The sequence below is a fragment of the Corvus cornix genome, chromosome 4A, assembly GCF_000738735.6.
Source record: "Corvus cornix cornix isolate S_Up_H32 chromosome 4A, ASM73873v5, whole genome shotgun sequence".
Lineage (NCBI taxonomy): Eukaryota > Metazoa > Chordata > Aves > Passeriformes > Corvidae > Corvus > Corvus cornix.
In genome coordinates this window covers 2,187,976-2,206,389 of record NC_047058.1, presented here as the reverse complement: position 1 = coordinate 2,206,389, position 18,414 = coordinate 2,187,976, and the positions used below count along the sequence as shown (strand labels likewise).

At 54.1% G+C, this 18,414-nt stretch overlaps 1 protein-coding gene across 1 annotated transcript in view; it reads left to right on the top strand.

Moving 5' to 3' along the window:
- Nucleotides 1-1,603: 1,603 nt before the first annotated feature.
- The window catches only part of EFNB1 (ephrin B1), a 48,780-nt gene continuing 31,969 nt past the window's right edge, over nt 1,604-18,414 (top strand). The window contains exon 1 of the mRNA XM_039571948.1: nt 1,604-1,820. Within this exon, the coding sequence (XP_039427882.1) occupies nt 1,705-1,820 (116 nt within the window). The 5' untranslated portion in view covers nt 1,604-1,704. The remainder of the gene's footprint in view (nt 1,821-18,414) is intronic.

Genomic DNA, 18,414 nt, shown 5'->3' with positions numbered 1-18,414 from the left:
TTAATTCTGGATTTTGGCTCCCCCCTCCCCACGGCCAAACTAAAAAACAATTAAAAAATAACAGAAATTCCAAAAAGTCCAGAAGGCATAAAAAAAATTGCCACAGAAATGAAGAACCCACTTTAAATAAAATTTTAAAGGAACCTCAAAATGCTTCCAACAGAAAAGAAACTTTTAAAACGTTTAAAAAAAAAATTAAGAAAGAAAAGCTCCAAACAATTCTGGAAAGAAAAAAAAATTAAAAAGTTTAAAAAAAAATAAAAAAAATCAGAAGATCAAAAAAAAAAATCAAAAAACCTTGGGAAAAAAAATTTAAAATCTAAAAACAACCCCTAAAAACCATCCCTAACCTCCAAAAACTAGAATAAAAACCCCAAACTAAAAAAAAAAAGAAAAAATCACGTAGACTTAAGAGGTTTTAAAAAATGTAAAGACCTCGAAAAAATAAAAAACTTTCAAAGAATTAAAAAGAAAACAAAAAAGCAGCAAAAAAAATTCCAAAATAGTAAAAAACAGAAACCAATCAGAAAACTGAAAAAATACATAAAAAATACTCTTCAAAAGAGTTTAAAAAATCAAAAATCTGGGAAAAAAAAATTAAAAACCCTGTAAAAAAGTAGACAAATACCCAAATCTTAAAAAAAAGTGGTGAAAGGAAAAATATTTTCAAAACACTTTAAAAAGTCTAAAATATTTTTTAAAAAAATTCCTTAAACAAAGGCAAAAAAGTCAGAAAAGACTTAAAAAAAAACTTCAGAAAAAGTAAAAAGAATTTAAAAATCTTTTAAAAGCCTGAAAAAAATAAAAAAGTTCAAAAAAACTGAAAAAGCCTCAAAAAATTCCAAAAACACACAATTTTTTAAAAAACCCTCGAAAAAAGTCCAAAAATATTGGAAGAGCTTTAAAAAATCCCTCGAAAAAAATAAAAAATATTTTAAATTCTTTTTAAAACCCTCCAAAACGTCCATGAAGTGGATAATCTTTTTTTAAAATGAGGAAAAATCTGAAAAAATCGTTGAAAAAGCCTCGAAAAAATTTTTAAAAATTAGAAAAACTTCAATAAATTTCTTAAAAAATGTAAATACCCTGCAATCCGCTGGAAAGAAGTCCCAAACCGGTCCAACTCCTTTAAACCCCTCCCAACCGAGATATTTAATGGAATATTTAATGCAATATTCACGTTCCGTTCCGGCTCCGCCGCCGCTTCGGGCCTAGCCAGCGGCGTCCGCTGGGGGGCGCTCTAGGATCGCGGCTGAGGGGGGAGGGCGAGGCCAAGCGCGGCGCGCAGCGGAGGGGGTGATGGGCTCGACGGGGATGGGGCCGGGCCGAGGAGGCGCCCACAGCGGCGCTCTGCCAGCTCGTCCCCAACGCTGTCCCCTCCTCACCCTCCCCCCAGTAACCCGGTAGCAACGGCGGGCAACCGGGGGGGCATAAAAAAAGGCAAAAATCCTCCGCACTCCCCTTAAGAACCCACAATGGGCGTGCCCTCCCTCAAGGCCCCCCCCCGCTCCGCTCAGCCATTGGCCGCTGGTCCGGGCTGTCCGCGCCGCTGCCTGCGCGGAGGGGTAGAGCGTCTGCCGCGGCGGGCGGCGCCTCAGTCGGTGCAGGGCGGGCGGAGGCGGCGGGTCGGGAGCGGAGCGGGAGGAGGCGGCGGCGGAGCGTGATGGGCGCCTGACGCCCGGCCCGTCCCGCCGCCGAGGGACGATGGCGCGGCCCCGCGGCGGGCGGTGGCTGCTGGGTGTCCTGCTGGCCCTGTGCCGTCTCGCCGCGCCGCTCGCCAAGAGCCTGGAGCCGGTGTCGTGGAGCTCCGCGAACCCCAAGTACGTGCGGCGAGAGAAGGGGGGGGGTCGGGAGGGACGCGCCTCGCACCCCCCGCGGGGAAAAAGGCATCGAAGCCGCGTTCTAAATGCGAATTTAACGGAAACAGCGAGGTTTTTAAGGAAAAATCGCGCCTGGAGGCTGCGGGCGGCGGACGGAGCGACCCCCGGCTGAGGACGGACCCGCGGCGCCGCGCTGCTTTCCGTACTAAAAAAAAAAACTCCTTTCATTTTTTCCCCTCCGTTTTTAACTATGCGTTTGCTTTTTGCAGCTTTTCCTCTCTTGAAATCCATTTTTATTTTTGAAAACCACGTTTTGTTTCTTGATTTTTAATTTTTTTTTTTTTTTTCATTTTTCACGCCTCATTTTTTTTCCCCACGGATCGCCGCTTCCCTCCAGCGTTTGGATTTATTACCTTTTTAAAAATTTTTTCTTTCTGGGTTTTCTCATCCGAAATCAGCCGCGGAGGAAGGCGAGGGGAGTCGTTCCGCCTCCACCTCGGGCTGGGTCCGAACAAAGCGGGCGGTGGGGCTGCTCCGCCTGTACAGACACCTAAATTCTATAAATTTATATATTTTTATATAAATATATGGATGTGGACGCGGCCGCCGTGCAGGAACAATATGAAGGGCGAGGAGGAGGAGTGGGGGGTGTTCGGTCGCCCCTACCCCGGGGCTGGTGGTCAGGATGGGTCGGTGGCCCTTGCTCAGCTTTATCTTGTAGATCATGGAATGTTTATTTATCTTACCCCTTTCTCCCTTCAAAAAATTCCTGCCTTTAGCCTGCCCTTTTTTTTTTTCCCACCACACTTCTCAGGGCAAAAAATAACCCAAAAATAATCCAAAGAGTTTTTGAGGGTTGGAAAGAACCGAAACAATTTGGACAACCTTCCTGCCTGGACACGTATTCCAACCAAATGTTTATTCCCTTGGTTTCTTGTGGGGGGGAAGGGGAAGGAACTTTGCAGGCACACTTTGTGTGTCCCCAGCTCTGGAAGCGCCGGGACAGCGGCTCTGTCACTTCGTTCTCCTCGGTGTGTTTTTCCTTTCTTTGGGAGTTGTGTCAGTTGGCTGGGAGCGGAGAGAGCCTTTTCCCTCGGGAATTGCCCCGCTGGATTCGTGAGCTTGGCGAGGGGCAGGCAAATTGGTTCCAGAAAACAGAGTTTTTATTTGGGAAAAGGCAGCTGGAGGTGGAGGCGGCTCCGGTTTGGTGGTGGGGGATGCCATGTCACCCTGCTTCCCGTCCTTATCCTGCGTTTTCCTTGAGCTGCCGAGGCCTGGGAAGTTGGGAGGAGGCCGTGGCCATCGGCTGGCACAGAGGTGACACACCAGGACTTCCCGCTGAGCCCTGGAGTGGTGGGCTTGGAGATGTCCCTCCCTGGGGTGTCCAGGGAGAGCTCGAGGGGTTCCTTGGTTTTCCCGAATTGGGAGCTTGGTGGTTTTCTGCTCCCAGTTTTTGAAGCTCAGTGGTTTCTGCCTTTGGTTCACCCTTAGTTCAGAGCTCAGACGTTGTCTGGCTTCAGTTTTCCCCCAGTTCGGATCTCGGTGGTTGCCCGCTCTCAGTTCTCCCTGAATTCAGCGATTGGGGTTGTCCACCCTTGGTTTTCCCCAGTTCAGAGCTCAGAGTTTGTGTGCTTCCAGTTTGGAACTCACTGGCTGCCCACTCTCTGTTCTCCCCAAATTCAGATCTTAGTGTTTGTCTGCCCTCGCTTCTCACCCAGTTTAGAGCTCGGTGCTTTTCCACCCTCAGTTCTCCCCCAGTTAGAGATTGGTGGTTGCCCACTCTCCGGGAATTTGGAGTTTAGGGTTTGTCTGCTCTTGGTTGTCCCTGGATTTGGAGCTCGGAGGTTGTCCGCCCTGGGCACAGCTTTCTGGGGATGTGGAGCTGCTCTTGTGGGTGCTTCTCCATCCCTGTATCGCCACAGGGACAGGAGAGAGTGGGAAGCGCCCGAAATGTCGGCGTTTCCACCCAGGAATGGCTTTGCCGGGACATGCACGGGCAAAACCCATGGAAGTGTTTCACCTCGGTGGGGATTGTTGGGGCCCGGCCGCGATCCCATTCAGATCCCTCCAGTCTGTGCCCCTGCGGAGCGACCCTGGATCCTCGTGTCTGGAATTTACTTTCCCAGCTCCGAGCTTTGGAGCGTGGCATCGGGCAGAGCCTCCGCATGACTGCTCCCAGCAAACCCAGTTGAGGAAACCAGTCTGGGGATTGGTGTGCTGGGCAAAGTCCGTCTCCATCTGGAGGAAAAGTCATGCTCTTGGTTGGACCGGGATTATCTTCCGGATAGATCCATGAAAACCCTTCGCCACTGTACCTTGGGCTTCCAAGCCCCTTCCTGGGGCGATGCCGGGGCTGTGCCAGCCCCCATCCCACTCTGCCGAGCTTTAACTCTTGTTTTTAGAGTAAAGAGAGCTAAAGCCTTTAAAAATAACACAGCTAAGTGGAATTTTCCAACGGATCCGAGGAGCAAGCATGGTGCTCCAGGCCCGGCCGGCCTCAGTGCAATTGCTGTAAATAAGGAAAATATTTTCCTGCCCTTTCTGGGCTGCTGGGAGCTGTGGGCTCCAGCTCCACCAGCAGGTCTGGGGCTCCTGGTGTTATCAGAAGGATGCTGATAACACATCCAATAGATGGAATGATTTCCTAATCGAGTTAAGTTAGGCTTAAGCTGTGTGCTGGGTTGGGAAGCCCAGGTCAGCTCCTGGGTGTGTGTCCCAAAGCCAGCGGTGAAGTCATCACCCACCTCCCACTGTGAGGATGTTGGGTCTTAAAAGGGAAAAAAATAGGCCTAGGAATGGTTTTGTTGGAAAAAGTGGTAATTGTCTCAAACCTGTGCTTGGGATGAGCTCACCCTCTGAGTGAGCTTTCCCTGGGATGCCTTCAGAGCCCTTTGGAAGGGGGCTTGGAGAGGCAATATGGCTTTAATTTATTCCATCGTGTCCAAGGGGTGCTTTGGGGAAAGTGCTTTTGGGATTTACTCGTCCCCTTTGCTGCACAGCCGGGGGGCGGTGGGAGCGTGCTCTCCTTGGACAGCCGGGAATTGCCGGAGGAATTCTGGCTAAATCCTTTCTCAACTCCCTTGGCTGTAATTTGGGAGAAATATTGACCCTGGTGGGCTCCTGTACCGACCGTTAAAGGGAAGCATTCCTAATAAAATATGGTTTGGAAAATTCATTTCAGGCTGGAATTTGCCTCCCCAGAAAGTATTTTAATAAGGAGGTGGGGGAAATGGGACACATCATCCACGCGGCTCCAGAGAACGGCTCCTTTTGCCTCTGCTTTTCCCTCTTCCCCTTCCAGAAAGTTTTGCTCAGCTTTGAACTTGTTAAAAACAAAACAAATGCATTTATTTAAGAAAAAAAAAAATGGTGAGGGGAAGAGGAAAAAAAAAAACCCAGACAAAACTCTAATCCTTCGTGGTATTTTTATTCCGCCTTTAATGACATGATGGTGTCCCATGGAATTCTGTCAGCGCTGGGGTTGAAGCCTGGCGGATCTTTGCCTCTTTTAATGCCGTTTTACGAGGGACAAAGTGCTTGCGGGAAGGCTGTTTCCGAGGGGAAGGGCTGGCCCAGAGCTCTGGAGAGGGGGGATTGCACTTGTCGGAGCAGATGGAATGGAATTACGGGAGCTGTGGGTGCAGGAGGCGCTCCGTGGTGTCAGGATTTGGGAAATAGGGAAAACTCGCTGCTTATTTTTAATTAAAAGTCGTTTCTGGCTTGTGGAGACTCCCCCTTCCTGAGGCTGAGAGGTGGGGAATGGCTTTAAACTAAAAAGATGGGAAGTTTAGATTGGAAATTGGGAAGAAATTCTTGGCTGTGAGGGTGGGGAGGCTCTGGCACAGGGTGCCCAGAGAAGCTGTGGCTGCCCTATCCCTGAAAGTGTCTGAGGCCAGGTTGGACAGGGCTTGGAGCAACCTGGGCTAGTGGAAGGTGTCCCTGCCCATAGTGGGGGGTGGCACTGGATGGGCTTTGAGGTCCTCTCACAACCGAAACCATTCCAGGATTAAGGATTCTGTGTTCCCATCAAGAATCCCATGGCCCCCATGTGTACCTTGGCCTTTCCAGGGCTTTGCTTCATCTCCGAAGGCTGGGTTGGGCAAAGCAAGCCTGGCCAGCCTGCTTTCCAGCTGGAGTTTCCCTTTGGTATGGGGGGGACCCTTTGCTGGGTGCCAGGTCTTTGGGAGCCCTCCCAGCTCCTGCTCCCCACAAGGCAGACTCCCCCGTGCCCAGCCCACGTTTCACCGGAGGCGTTCCCCCTCTCCCTGTGCCGGGGGAAAGGAGCACCCGGGGCTCCTTGCAGGTCGTTTGGGAATGACTTCATTAACTTAAATTAAAAAAAAGGGAAGGCAGGGCTGCGGCTCTTGCAGTAGCCGGGTAAATACCACTGGATTCCATAAAATGGATTTAACTGCTTCCTTTAAAAGAAAAAAAGAGCTGTGATGGGGTGGCTGATTGATTGTAAAAGGAGCCGGAGCTTTCTCTGGAGCAAAACAGCTGCTGCAGCTCCTTGGATCCGCCTGGCAGCGGGGCTGGACGGGGCTTCCATGGGACTTCCATGCCATTTCCGACCGACAAGGGCTGGCAGGGAGCTGGCGGGGGCTGCTTCTCTCTGCTGCACCTGAGCTCCTGTGTCACTTTGGGGGATCTAAGCTGTTCCATTGAATCCTTATCCCAAATGGGCTGGATGTGGCAGGGCAGGATGTGCCCGTGCCCTTGGTGGTGGGGTGGGGTGGGCTGGGGATCCCTCTGAGCAGCTTCACGAGGTGCTGTGGGGCCCCCCAAACAGGCTTTATTGGGGACTCAGGGTGTCCCCAAGCCCTGTCCATGTTTTTAGGGATCACAGGGGTCCCAAAGAGCCGGAGCGCACGAGCAGCCCCTTGCATGACGTCCATCAGGAGCGGTTTGGATTGTCGCCTGTAAACCAGAGGCTTAGCAGTGGGGATGATCCCTTGTTTCCATGTTGGATTGTGTGTCCCAGCTTCCCCCCGGCTTTCCCATAGCTTTGTGCTCCCTGCCCCTGTGGCAGCACACCCTGTCCTCGGCACAGCAGTGGCCGTGCTGCTGGGAAGCCTGTCTGCCCAAGGAGCGCTGGACTCCGGTGGGAAAACATCTTGGAGCGATCAGTAGCACATGCTACTTGGAGTCTGGCAGCTGGAATAGGGTGGGGAGAAACAAAGCTGATTCCATTCTGTCTCTAATTAATGATTGCTGGGATCGAGGAGCAGGAGCAGGACTTGCTCGGCGCTATCGCGGCGTCACATCTGGGCAGGAATGCGCGGCCCGGCTGCAGGGCTTTTGTTGTGCAGGGCTGAGGGAGAGCCCAGCTCCTTGCTGCTGTTTCCTGATGCTTTTCCCCTTCCCATCCCTTGCTCTGGGTTGGGTGGTGTGGCAGAGAATCCTGCTCTGGAGAGCAGGAGGGGGATGGTGGTGGTGGTCCTCCTACTCTTGGAGAGAGTTGGTGCACTCCCGGCATACTTCGGGATGGGTTTTCTTGCCCTTTGCGTGGATCACCAGCTCATGGCTGTGCCAGAGCTTCGGAATCCCATCTGTGGTTGGAGCCCTGATGATCTGCTCAGGGCTGTGCTGGAACCTCTGGGTTCCATCTCCCATTGGAGCATCAGAGCTCAGCTCGTGGCTGTGCCGGAGCCTGGGGATTCCGTCTCTGGTTGGAGCAGTGGTGCTCAGCTCACGGAGTCTCAGGATCCCATCGCTGGTTGGAGCCTCAGATCTCTGCTCGTGGCTGAGCCTTGGAATCCTGGCACTCCTGGCTCCCCCAGCCTGTCCAGGCTTGGTCCCAGAGGAGTTGGAAAGCCAGGGCTAAACGTCCTGCTCGGTGAGGCTGGATTTGTGCACACGGTGGGGTTTTCCTGGCCCCTGCTCTTCTGTGGAGCAGGTTCTGCTGGAGCTGGAGTGGGGACTGCAGGCGATCCCTGGAGCACAGCTTGGGGGCCGCCAGTCCCTCCTCCCTGGAGGATGAGGGGACAGGTTTGGAGGGTTCCTCGTGGTGTTCCAGTGAGCAGTGGCTTCTCTGTGAGCTCTCCCTGCCGGAGCCCCCAGGCGGGATCCGAGCTGGCTCAGGTGCCGGCGTGGCAGTGCCGCCCCGGCCGAGCTGAGCTGAGCTGAGCAGCTGCACTTCAAAAATGCCAGCTATTTATAACCCTGGCTCGGCTGCTCGGGAATAACCTTTTCCTACCCGCAGCTGGCCCTTCCCAGGTGGGCTGCTCACCCTTTCAGAGGCCATGGGCCTGGGCTTTTCCAAGGGGGCTGTGTGAGGGCAGAGCAGGGGGGTTGGTTGGTGTCCAGCCATGAACTCCCCTTGGTGTTTTCTAAAGGGTCTATCCTGCTGTGGTGCTGTGCCTGCACAGAGATCCATGTGTGCTATGTCTGCTGGGGCTGGGCTGTGGTGAGAAGCTTGGAGTCACCTGGTTTGACATGGATTGGCCTGCTGGTGCCAACATGGAGGTGCCAGGGTGGGGTACTTGGGAGATGCCACACAAGCTGTCCCAGCTCCTTCTGTCCCAGCACCTTCAGGCCGGAATTTGGGAAGTACAAAGCCCTGGAGTGGGTGCCCTCCCTAGTTGGGAGTCGTGGCTGGTTTTGGTGGCACCCAGGCCTGCGTCACTGCTGGTGATGGGACAGGAACATCCCACTTCCCAGCAGTCCCTTTCCTTGCCCCTGGCATCCTGCTGGGATGAGCCCAGCCCTGTGCACCAGCTGCCATGCCTGGCTTTTGCCATCCAACCTCTTCTGAGTAGGTACTTTGGGAAAAGCAAAGTGCCTTTTCATGGCTTATGAGCTATAAAGCCCCTTACACCATTCCCATTGATCGCAGAGTGTGTCCATGTTTTCCTTCTCATTAGGCTGGGAAGCGTCTGCGGTTGCTTGCGCGGGGCTGAGGCTCGGCGCCGTCTCCTCTTTGCCACTGATTTTTCCCTTTTAATGGATTTCTGAAACGTGGGAGCACGGCCTGGTGTGCGGGTTGGCAGGCGGGGCTGGCAGCCTCTGGATGTGGAGGGATGCAGGGATGTGCTGGCGCTGGGCTCCGCGCTCTTTGTCTGGGCTCGCTGTAGTATCGCAGCCAAACGCGAGAGGGAGGGACGCAGCCCCCTGCTCCCACTGGGATTTCGGGGGGCAAATCCTCAGTGGGGGTTGGAAGGGGAATGGGCACAAAGGGACTCCCCCATTAAGTCAGGGTGGCCAGTGTTCCTGTGCGGGGGGTCAGGCGGCTCCCAGTGCCGCAGGGATGCCGGTGTGCCCTGCCTGCGGCCGGCCGGGAGCATATGGAAAGGATCTGGGTGTAATATCCCGGGCTGCTCCGCGGCTTTGCTGAAGAGGCCACTTCAGCAGGGGACGCGGCGTGGTTAGTCCTCCCGGCTGACACATCCCAGGCCTTCCTCCGACTTGAAAGAGCTTGAGTTCGCCTTTGAATCTGAGGATTTATAGCCCTTTTAGGCCTCTCCAATAAAAGCACGGCTCCCTCCTCAGACAGAGCCCACCGTCTCCCTCCTCCGAGCTCATTATCCCGGGGATTTGTGTTGCTTGCTCTCGCTCTGTTGTTCGCTACCGCCGCTTTCTTCAGATGTGTGGCCGAGAACTTCAGAGCAGAAAAGCTGAGCTGGAGCGGCCACAGGGCCCGGCCTCGCTCCAGGTTGGAGCAAGCATGGATCCACATCCAGTGGTGTTCCCAGAGAGAGCCCTTATCTGCTGATGATCCCCTGCAGTTGGGGAGCATTGGGGAGCAGTTCCTCTTTGTTCCGTGTGCTCCCTCAAGGATTGTGAGCACATCAGGATGAGCTCCCATTGCATGGAGAGCTGCAAGTGAGTGTCTGCTCCATGTATCCATCCCATCTTCCTCATCCCAGCACGTGTGGACACTGGAGCACCCTCAGCCCCACAGATTTCTGCTTTCTAGAGGCCCCTCAAGCTTCAAACTGTTTAAAGGGAGGCTTAGGGAAGAGGCCAGAGAAACGACATAATAATTATTGTATTACAAATTGTTTCCTTTAATGGACCCTGTCGGATCGCTCAGTCTGCTAAACACATTGTGCCCTCCCCCAGCCCCTTCCCACTGCTCCAGCCTCCCCTCGCAGCCCTGGCCTGCCAGAAAATTCCTCCTGGTGAGGAGCTGGGGTGGTGGGATGAGGGATGGGGCTGTGTGTGCATCCACTTGCTCCCTCGGCTCTCTGTTTGTGAGGGGAGATGGCGTGGCTCCGCTTCCGCATGGGGATCCTCTCCCTGCGGGTCCCTGCCTATTTCCCATGCTCCAGAGTTTTGTATTGCCCTGGATGTTGCATATTCCAAGGGCTTTTGGCTGGTAGCACCCCCAGCTGATTCTGGGGGCTCATGGACATGGACTCAAAAACCTCTTGCTGTGCAAGTGCTCCCTCCCTCCCATTCTTTCCTGGCGTTCCGGTGTGTGCTGGCGGAGGCTCCCAGGCAGCGTTTTGGCAGCTCCCAGCCCCGAGGGCTGTGGGGTGTAAGGAGAGGAGCCACCAGCGGCTCTGTGAATTTTTTCGTTGCCCCCCAAAGAATAAACGTGTTGGAATTAGGCAGCAGGTTACGTTTCTTCAAGGCCAGGCAGCAAATATGTTTTAAATTTGGCAGCCGACAGCGGAGAGCGGGTGGGAGAAATTTTCCAGGTATTGCGTTACACTTTCCCCTAAAAGGGCTCTGCTTTGGGGCTGGGGATTAAAGGGAGGAGAGGAGGGGGACCCCCTCCCTTTCACGTACTTGCAGCCCCGCTCTGAGGGTGCTGGGACTGGGATGCCCTCCCTGGGTGCTGCCTATCCAGGGTGATGCCTGCCCCAGGTGGTGCCCATCCCGGCTGAGTCAGGCCCTGCTCGGGGCAGAGCTGTGCTGCGGGGGATGATCGGGATTAACTTTTGGGCTTCCTCCCTCTGGGTGCGATGGGAAATTTACAGTGTGCTCTGGGCACCGCCCCGGCCTGCCGGGCTCTGCCTGGCCCCCCTCCCCTCCTCTCCTCTCCTCTCCTGTCCTCCTGTGATGTCTTTAATAAACGCTTTATGCAAGAGCAGACCTGGGATCCACTCCCAGCACGGACCTGGGGCTCGGCCAATTAGTCAATTATTTCAAAAGAAGAAATTAAAAAAAAAAAAAAAAAAAAGATGAAATGTTATTTTTGTAAGAGAAGGTCTGGCCCATGGCTCAGCCAGCACCCCCTCTCCTGTGGGAAGAGCTGGGGTGGGGGAAGATTGGGGAGCTCTGTACAGCCCCTCCCTCAGTGACCATAGCCTGCAGTGGCTGAATCCCGTGTCCCTTTTGTGTCTCCCCCCATGTTCCCAGGACAGGGAGCTGCCCCTCACACCAGGCAAGGGGAGGGGGTCTTGGCAGCTGCCTGTGCCCTCTGCACCAGGCTGTCCCTGCCAGCCTGTCCCTTGTCCCTGGGCAGCCAGGCGGGTGGTCCATGCATGTCCATCCCTGCCGGAGCTGGCACTGGTGCATCCATTGTTCCCAGCTTCCTTCATAGCATGTGAGGAGGAGGAGGAGAAGATGCTTCCCCAGGAGGTGGGAAGGGCTGTCCCAGTGCCACTGGGGATGCACAGCCCCCTTCCCTCTCACTGGGCCAAGGAGGCCTGCCTGGATGGGGGTTTCAGGAAGGCGCTTGGAAGTGTGAAGGGCTGGAGGCAGCTGGAATTTCCCCTTCAGCTGTGTTAGGGTTTAAGATTTGTATTATTCTTCTTTCATGGAAATTTGTGAGGCCGAGATCTGGTTGTGCATCCCAGCCGGTTTGTGCCCTCCTTTTCCTGTGACCCCCTTTCCCTGTGCCCCCTTTCCCCTGCCCCCCATTAGCAGTGCCTCAGCTCAACTAATTACTGAAATAATGGAGGCAGCAACATCCTGGCAAAGCAGTGCAGGGAGCGGAAAGGAGAGGAGGGTCCCTTGTGCTTCCTGGACCCCCAGCCCTCTCCCCCTGCTCCGTCATTTGCAGCTTTGTGCCTGCTGCTCATTTAATGGCAGTAGAAGAACTTTTTCCTATTTTCCTTCTTTTTTTCACTCCCCTGAGCTACAGGAAGACTCGCTGGCAGTAGGGGATGGAGGAAAGCCTGCTCATGTTGCCTTGGTTTTCCCTCCCTGCAGTGAGTGGTTCTGGGGTGCAGGGATGGGGTGGGGGGGGGCCCAAAGGAGTCCATTCCCAGGAGCAGCTCCCGATCCTGGTGAGGTTTAATACTTGATGCTGCTTTTGATCTCTGCCCTGACATGGTGAGCGCTGGATGCTGTTCCCTAATTACCCCCTTCACGTGGGGCTGTGCTGGGTGTTTGTGCTCACCCGGTCTCTCCAGAAGAAAAACCCACCCTGCGAGGGCGTGTGTGGGGTGGGGGAGCCCACGTGCTTTCCCAGACCATGGAGGAATCCTCCGGGCTCTCCATATAGCCCTGGGTGCTCCCACCCACGGCAGGCAGTTTCATGCTCCCTGCCTGGTTTCATAACATCCAGGAGAGGCACGAAAGTCTTCGTGAGCCACCTCCCTCAGCTGCATGTGGAACTCGTGGGCTCAGGATGGTGGGCAGGGGTGCCCCTTTTTTAGGTGCTGGGGGTTTGCTGGACGTGCCAGCCAGCTGGAAAAGTCCTGGTGCCCATCGACGAGCCCTTCTTGGCTGGGTTTTCTTTTTGGGATGCAAGCTCCTTGTTGTGCCCTGAGCACCGTGTGGGATGAGGATATTGCCAGGGAGAATGCAGGGACTCCTTAGCCTGAGGAGGGGGTGTTCAGGGTGGTGGGGAAGGGCTGTGGGATCCTCCTGCTCTCCTAGACAAGGCCTGTTCCTCCTTGTTTTTCCTCTTTGAGGATGGAGGCACGTGGGTTGAGGATGGAAACACATGGTTTTAGGCTGGAGGCGTGTTGGTTTAGGATGCAGCACATGGTTTGAGGATGGAATTGCATGGGGTGCGTTGGAGGCATGGGGACCATCCCACAGAGCTCCCAGGAGTTCATCCATGCCTGTAAAACAGTTGGAGGCTTTTGGGACATCAAACTTGGAAGTAAAATGTTGGAAGTGCTGCAGCGTCGTACCAGGGCACGGGCAGAGGAGAGAAATTGTTGTATTCCTTGTCTGAGTGGGGTTTCCTCCTTAAGGTGCCTACAGGTGCCTGTCGCTGGTGTGCCCAATTCTCCTGTGACCTGGCAGGAGGGACCTTGGCCACCCTGCCCTCTGTCGGGAAAGTCTCCACTGCCTCGTTGGGATGAGGGGGAAGAATTCCTTTCCTGGTTTATGACAGAGAGATTGCTGATACTGGGAATGGTTCCTTGCAGAAGGAGTGGGTGACAGATACAAGAGTGCTGGGATAATTGCTTCCAGATGCTGCCTCCCCTTGCCTGCGGGGCTGTGTGTGTTCCAGAGTCCTGCCAGCTCCAGTGAGCGAAACCAGGGAGTCATCCCAAAAAACAGGGCTGGCTGGAGCAGTGTCAGACAGCTCAGAATCCTCCACACGACTCCTGGTGTCACCCCAGCTTCTGGTGGCCAGTGTGACCCTGTGTGGCTGTGGGAGCAGGCGAGCTCGCGGGGACTCTCCCAGGTCTGCCAGCCCCCGAACTGGGGCTTCAGGAGGAATACCGAGTGCTGCGGGACCAGGATACACTCTGGAATTGGCAGTGCCGGCTGCATTGTGCGCAGCAGGCGGCTCTCCCGGATCCTGCCTCCCCTTGTGCCATAAACACGGCGTTTTTGGCATCTGGGCTTTCTTGCAGAGAGCCTGGTTGCTGCAGCAGCATTAATGATTATTTATTGGCTCTTAATGCCAAATAACGTCAACATCTGGCTGACGCAGCACACGTGTCCCTCATTCCATGAGGCATCTCCGGGTGCTTGGCGTTGGGTTGGCGTTGGGCTTGTGCGCTTTAGGAATTAGAAGGTGGCAAATGGTGGGGTTGTTTGGATACTCCCCTGAAGGGACAGATTCTTGAAGGGCTTCGCTGCTGACCTTCTCCTTAATTGCTGCTCTGTGGCGCCAGCAGGACCAGCTCAAAGGGAGCAATGAAGCATCGGCACCGGCGCTCGGCCCAGGGTCCCCCGAGGGGAATGCTGCTCCCTCCCTTCTGCTGGGATGGTGCCTCTCTCCATGAGATTCCCTGTGCCTGGCAGCTCGGAGCTCCACTCATAACACCTGTTTTAAGGTTACCATTCTAACCTTCATTTACACCAGCAGTTGAGGTAGAATTTTTCTCAAGGTGACTGCCACAGAGGTAAATCCAGCTGATTATAAAGGTGCCAGGGAAGAAAAGGGAGGAAAATGGCTTTGCCGCACATTCTTGCTGATGGACACAGGCTTTAGCTCCCTGCAGCTTTCCCTGCTTTCAGCCCCAGACAGAGCTTGGAGGGAAGGAGAAAGGAAAATGTGAATGGAGGAAAATTTAGTTCTGTGATTCCTGTGTGGCTTCTGAAGGTGAGAGTTGAGTCACTTTGCCTGGAACCAGCTCAGCAATTCCACCTCGTCCCCAGAAAGTGTCTGAAGTCACACAGGGAGAAATAATGCTGGGGGTTAAAAATAGATGCTGACAATAGGAAGGGAGGACTGCAAAAGCTCTGTGTCAGGCAAGGTGGACAGAGCCTGGTGAATGGCATTGGGACTGTGCACTGCTAGAGCTGGGCTTTACTGGGTTAAACTGGAGTTAAACCTCGTTTGCACTTGGAACCAGGAGCCGATTTCATTCTTGGGCTTGTGTGTCCATCTGGCATCCTGGGGAAAGCACCTCTGCTTTTAAGGGACTTGGGAAAATGAGGGAGGATGTGGCACTGCTGGGGCCAGGGTTGGGGGAGAAAACAGCTCAGTAAATCCAAATTGCTGGAGGAGGACAGGTGGGACAGCGAAGGGGCAGAGCAGAGTCTGGCACTGGCACCTGTGGAAATGTTCTGGCTCCGCTGGCATTTTAAAGGCTCATCTGCAGAGTGAAGCGCTAACACTCGATCCGCTTCGTTGCCAGCTGGGATGTGCAGTCATGACCAAGCCCAGAGCGCTTTGTTGGGGTCTCCCAGTGCCACCAGTGGCCTCTGTGCTGGGAGTGGGGTGTGCAGGGCGCTGCTTGGCCGGGGACAGCGGAGCGGGATGGTGGCTCCTGTAGCCCTTGCCCGAGGCTTTTGTTGAAGCTCACTGAAACCATCTGTGGCCACCAGAGCCCAAGCAGAGCCCCGGGCGACAGCGGAGGCTGGGGCAGTGAGTCCCCGGCCCCGCGGAGGGGACACGGCCAGCGCCGTCCCCCGGGGCGGCCGCCAAGCAGCGGGCGGGAGGAGATGGGGTCACAGCTCCCGCTGGAGCGGGACCAGGAGCGATTCCGGCTTCTCTCTTAGTTTCCAGCTCTTTTCTTTCTCTCCTGTTCCTTTCCCGCTGGCAGTGCGCTCGGCCCTCTCCTGGGGCTGCGAGGACAATGGGGCTGCGAGGTGGGGTGGGAGGGGGACGGAGATGAAAGGGGAAAAGTAAAATTGAAGCATGTCTAGAAGGGCATTTTGATGTAAATGGGACTTTTTGATAGACTTGGAGAGACACCGGCAGAAAGGGCACTGGCCCCCTTCGGCGCACTGAGCTCCGGGCTCAGCTCTTTCATTTCGTCAGGAAAAGGGCATTTTTTCACCTCCTGTTGGGTGCAGCCACGGTTCCTCCTGGTCCTCTCCCCGTCCCCATCCCTGCCCGTGTCCTGATGTGAAGCACTGTGTGCGTGTCTTAATGAACTCCAGCAACCGGAGCTCCTGTTCAGATGCTGAAAGCAGTGGCTGAAGCTCAGGAAAGGGATATGGCTGCTTGCAGCCCATGGGCGGCCGGGAGGGCCCGGCTCCATCCCACCTTCCTCCCCCCGGGCAGCTCCCTCCTGAAACCTTCCCCCTCCCCGGGGAAGGCGCGTGTTTGATCCACTCCTGTGCTTTTGATCCCAGCCTTTGTCCTTGGCACCGTCTCGCAGCTCTCGCGTGTCGGTGGAGATGTGGCCTCACCGTGAGTCATCCTCCTTCCTTTCTGCTGCTGTTTTATTTTTCCCTTTTCCTTCTCCTGAGAGAGCACTTAGTAAAAGGAAGCAGCGCATTCATCCAGGAAACAGGAGCACAACAAACGCCTGCCGTTTATCCTTTCAAAGGCGTCTCCCTTGAGCTGTTGCTGCTGCTGTGACAGGCTGGGGAGAGAGGCAGCTGCTGGTGGGGGGCCCGGGGATGCTCCCCTGTGCATCGTCCCCGGGATACCTGGTCCTGCCTCGCCTCGGGGAGCCCTCGGGGGGTCACCTTCCCATGTGCTGGCAGCTCCTGACCCTGCCCAGGCGGGAGGAGGAGAAACGAGGACAGAGCTGCTCCCTGGAGAGAAGTCTGACAGGTTGGGGGGCTGGGAGGGGGGGCCGGGAAGGTCGATTGGAGCCGGCATCCGTGTCCATGTGCCGGCGCTGGGGAGCCCAGGAGGAGCCCTGTCACTTCTCATCTCGGAGTTGTTGCCTGAGCCCGGGGCTGGGCTTGTGTCCTCCCTGCACCTCCCCGCCGCTGCCTTCAGTTGTCTCGCACACCGAGCTGTCAGCAGCCCAAAATTTACTGCTGGCATAAACCCATCAAAAAGCCAAACTGCTGGTCGGTAAAAATGGCAAAGCAATTGCAGGGAAACTTGTTTCTTCCTCTGACAACTTCTGAGTCAGTCCTTTAATCTCTAATCTAGGTTTATGGTCATTTTATTGAAATGCTGGGCTCTGTGGAAAGCTGACATGTATGACCATCATAAAACAGGAGTTATGGGAGCCCAGAATTGCCTTGATGGTCCAAATGTCTGCAGGAAGCATTTTTAAAATCTGTAATTGGGATTTATTTGCCATTGTGGCTCAAACTGTCAGGAGAAAATAAAATAATCAGCCTGGGATTTTTTTTCCTCTTTGTCTTTTGACTCTTTCCACATATTCTTAAATCTTTTGGTGCTTTGCTTCCGTGCTTAATTCCCTTGTAATGGGGGGACGTGGGTGAGAGAAGGGAGCCCAGCCCTGTGGGTGTCCTGGCTCCCATCCTGGGGGTGCAGGTTCCCCGTGCCCTCCTGCCTCTGTGTCCTCCACCTCGGGATGGCTGGGATCTCATGAGTGTCCCATGGGATGTGGTGGTCATGGACACGTGGGGGATGTGGATGTGGGGACATGGAGCAGCAGGGGAGCCTGGAGGAGGCCTCTTGGCTGGTTCAGTGGAGGATGTGATTTGTGGGTTGGTGGGACTTTGTTGGAGATGGATGTAGCAGGAAGCGTGTGGTGGGCTGGCATAGGGAGAAGAGACTCCTGTGTCCTGCCAGAACCTGTGTCAATCAAAGCATCCACTGCCATGGGGTTAAAATGTGCCAACACCAGAGCCCAAGGCCAAGGGCACGTTTTGTACCAAGAGCCCATCTGAGGCAGTGCCATGGAGGGGGGTGGGCGATGCTGGAATGGGCCAAGCCCTGCTGGGTGTTCGGCAAACCTCACGAAGGACCTTGGTGCTCCATGTCATGTTCTTTCTTTTCTGGATGTGTTGAACCAGCCCAGCTTTTGGGGTTTTTCTTCCCAGTCTGTGAGTGACTCCTGTGCTTTGCCTTATGTCTGTCCATGTCCAATGGACATCCAGGCTATGGATGCACCGTATGGTTCTTGTCAGTGCTGCCATTCCCTGGCTTGCCTGGTGCAGGATGCACCCGGAAAAACTCCTGCCCCTTCCCCGTTATCTGCCATTCCCAATTTTCTCTCCATTGACCTGCGACCGTAAGCAACACCCAGCAGTGCCAGGTCCAGAGTTACCCTGGAATAATCTGCTGGGCTTGATAAATATCTCTGCTTCCGTTTTGTTTAACAAATATCTCCTTTAATGGCACAGCTTTTTGTTAAGCTTCCTCGCATTATCATCCCGCTTAATCATGCAGGGTGACTTCTAAAAGTTCTTTTTTTAAAAATGCCACTTTTTATCCAGGTTTTAAAATTGAAACTCATTTTTTATCCAGAGGCAGGATATAAATGAGTCTACTAAAATTAGATTAATCCTAATAAGAATGTCAGTTATCATTTCTGAATACATTAATTTTTTTTTTTTTAAATTTTACATGCCTCTTTAGCTATAATTGCTGGTGTAATTTCTTACACAGACATGGTGTGTCCTCATGGTTGACAGAAATACTTAATGCAGTGTCGACACTGCACTAAGTTCCAAATTAGTGCGTCGCAGACACTGCCAACAGTTTGAACTTTCTCCTTAATAAGTTAAAAAAAGAGAAAGGCAGAGAAAAAAACATCTTAAATGCAATGAAAGACTTACATGGATTGAGGGGGTTGGAGTGAAGTGGGATAGTTGGAAGCTAGAGCCCCATGAAGGGCTTTTGTGGGAGAGGGAAGCAGGAAGGGATGGAGGAGCTGGGGGTCCTGGAGGTCAGGGAGGAGATTTGGGGTCCAGCGAGGCGTTTGTGGGCTGAGTCCTGCCGGGGGCTGGCAGCTGCAGGGCAGGATGGAGGAGCTGAGGGGCAGGGAGGAGATTTGGAGTCTGGTGAGGGATTTGGATGAGTGAGTCCTGCTGCAGGGGCTGCAGGGCAGGATGGGGTGGTCTTGCAGCAGTACCAGTGCTGCTCACTTGGGATTTTCCCAAGCCAGGATAAATGACCCTGTTTCCTGGG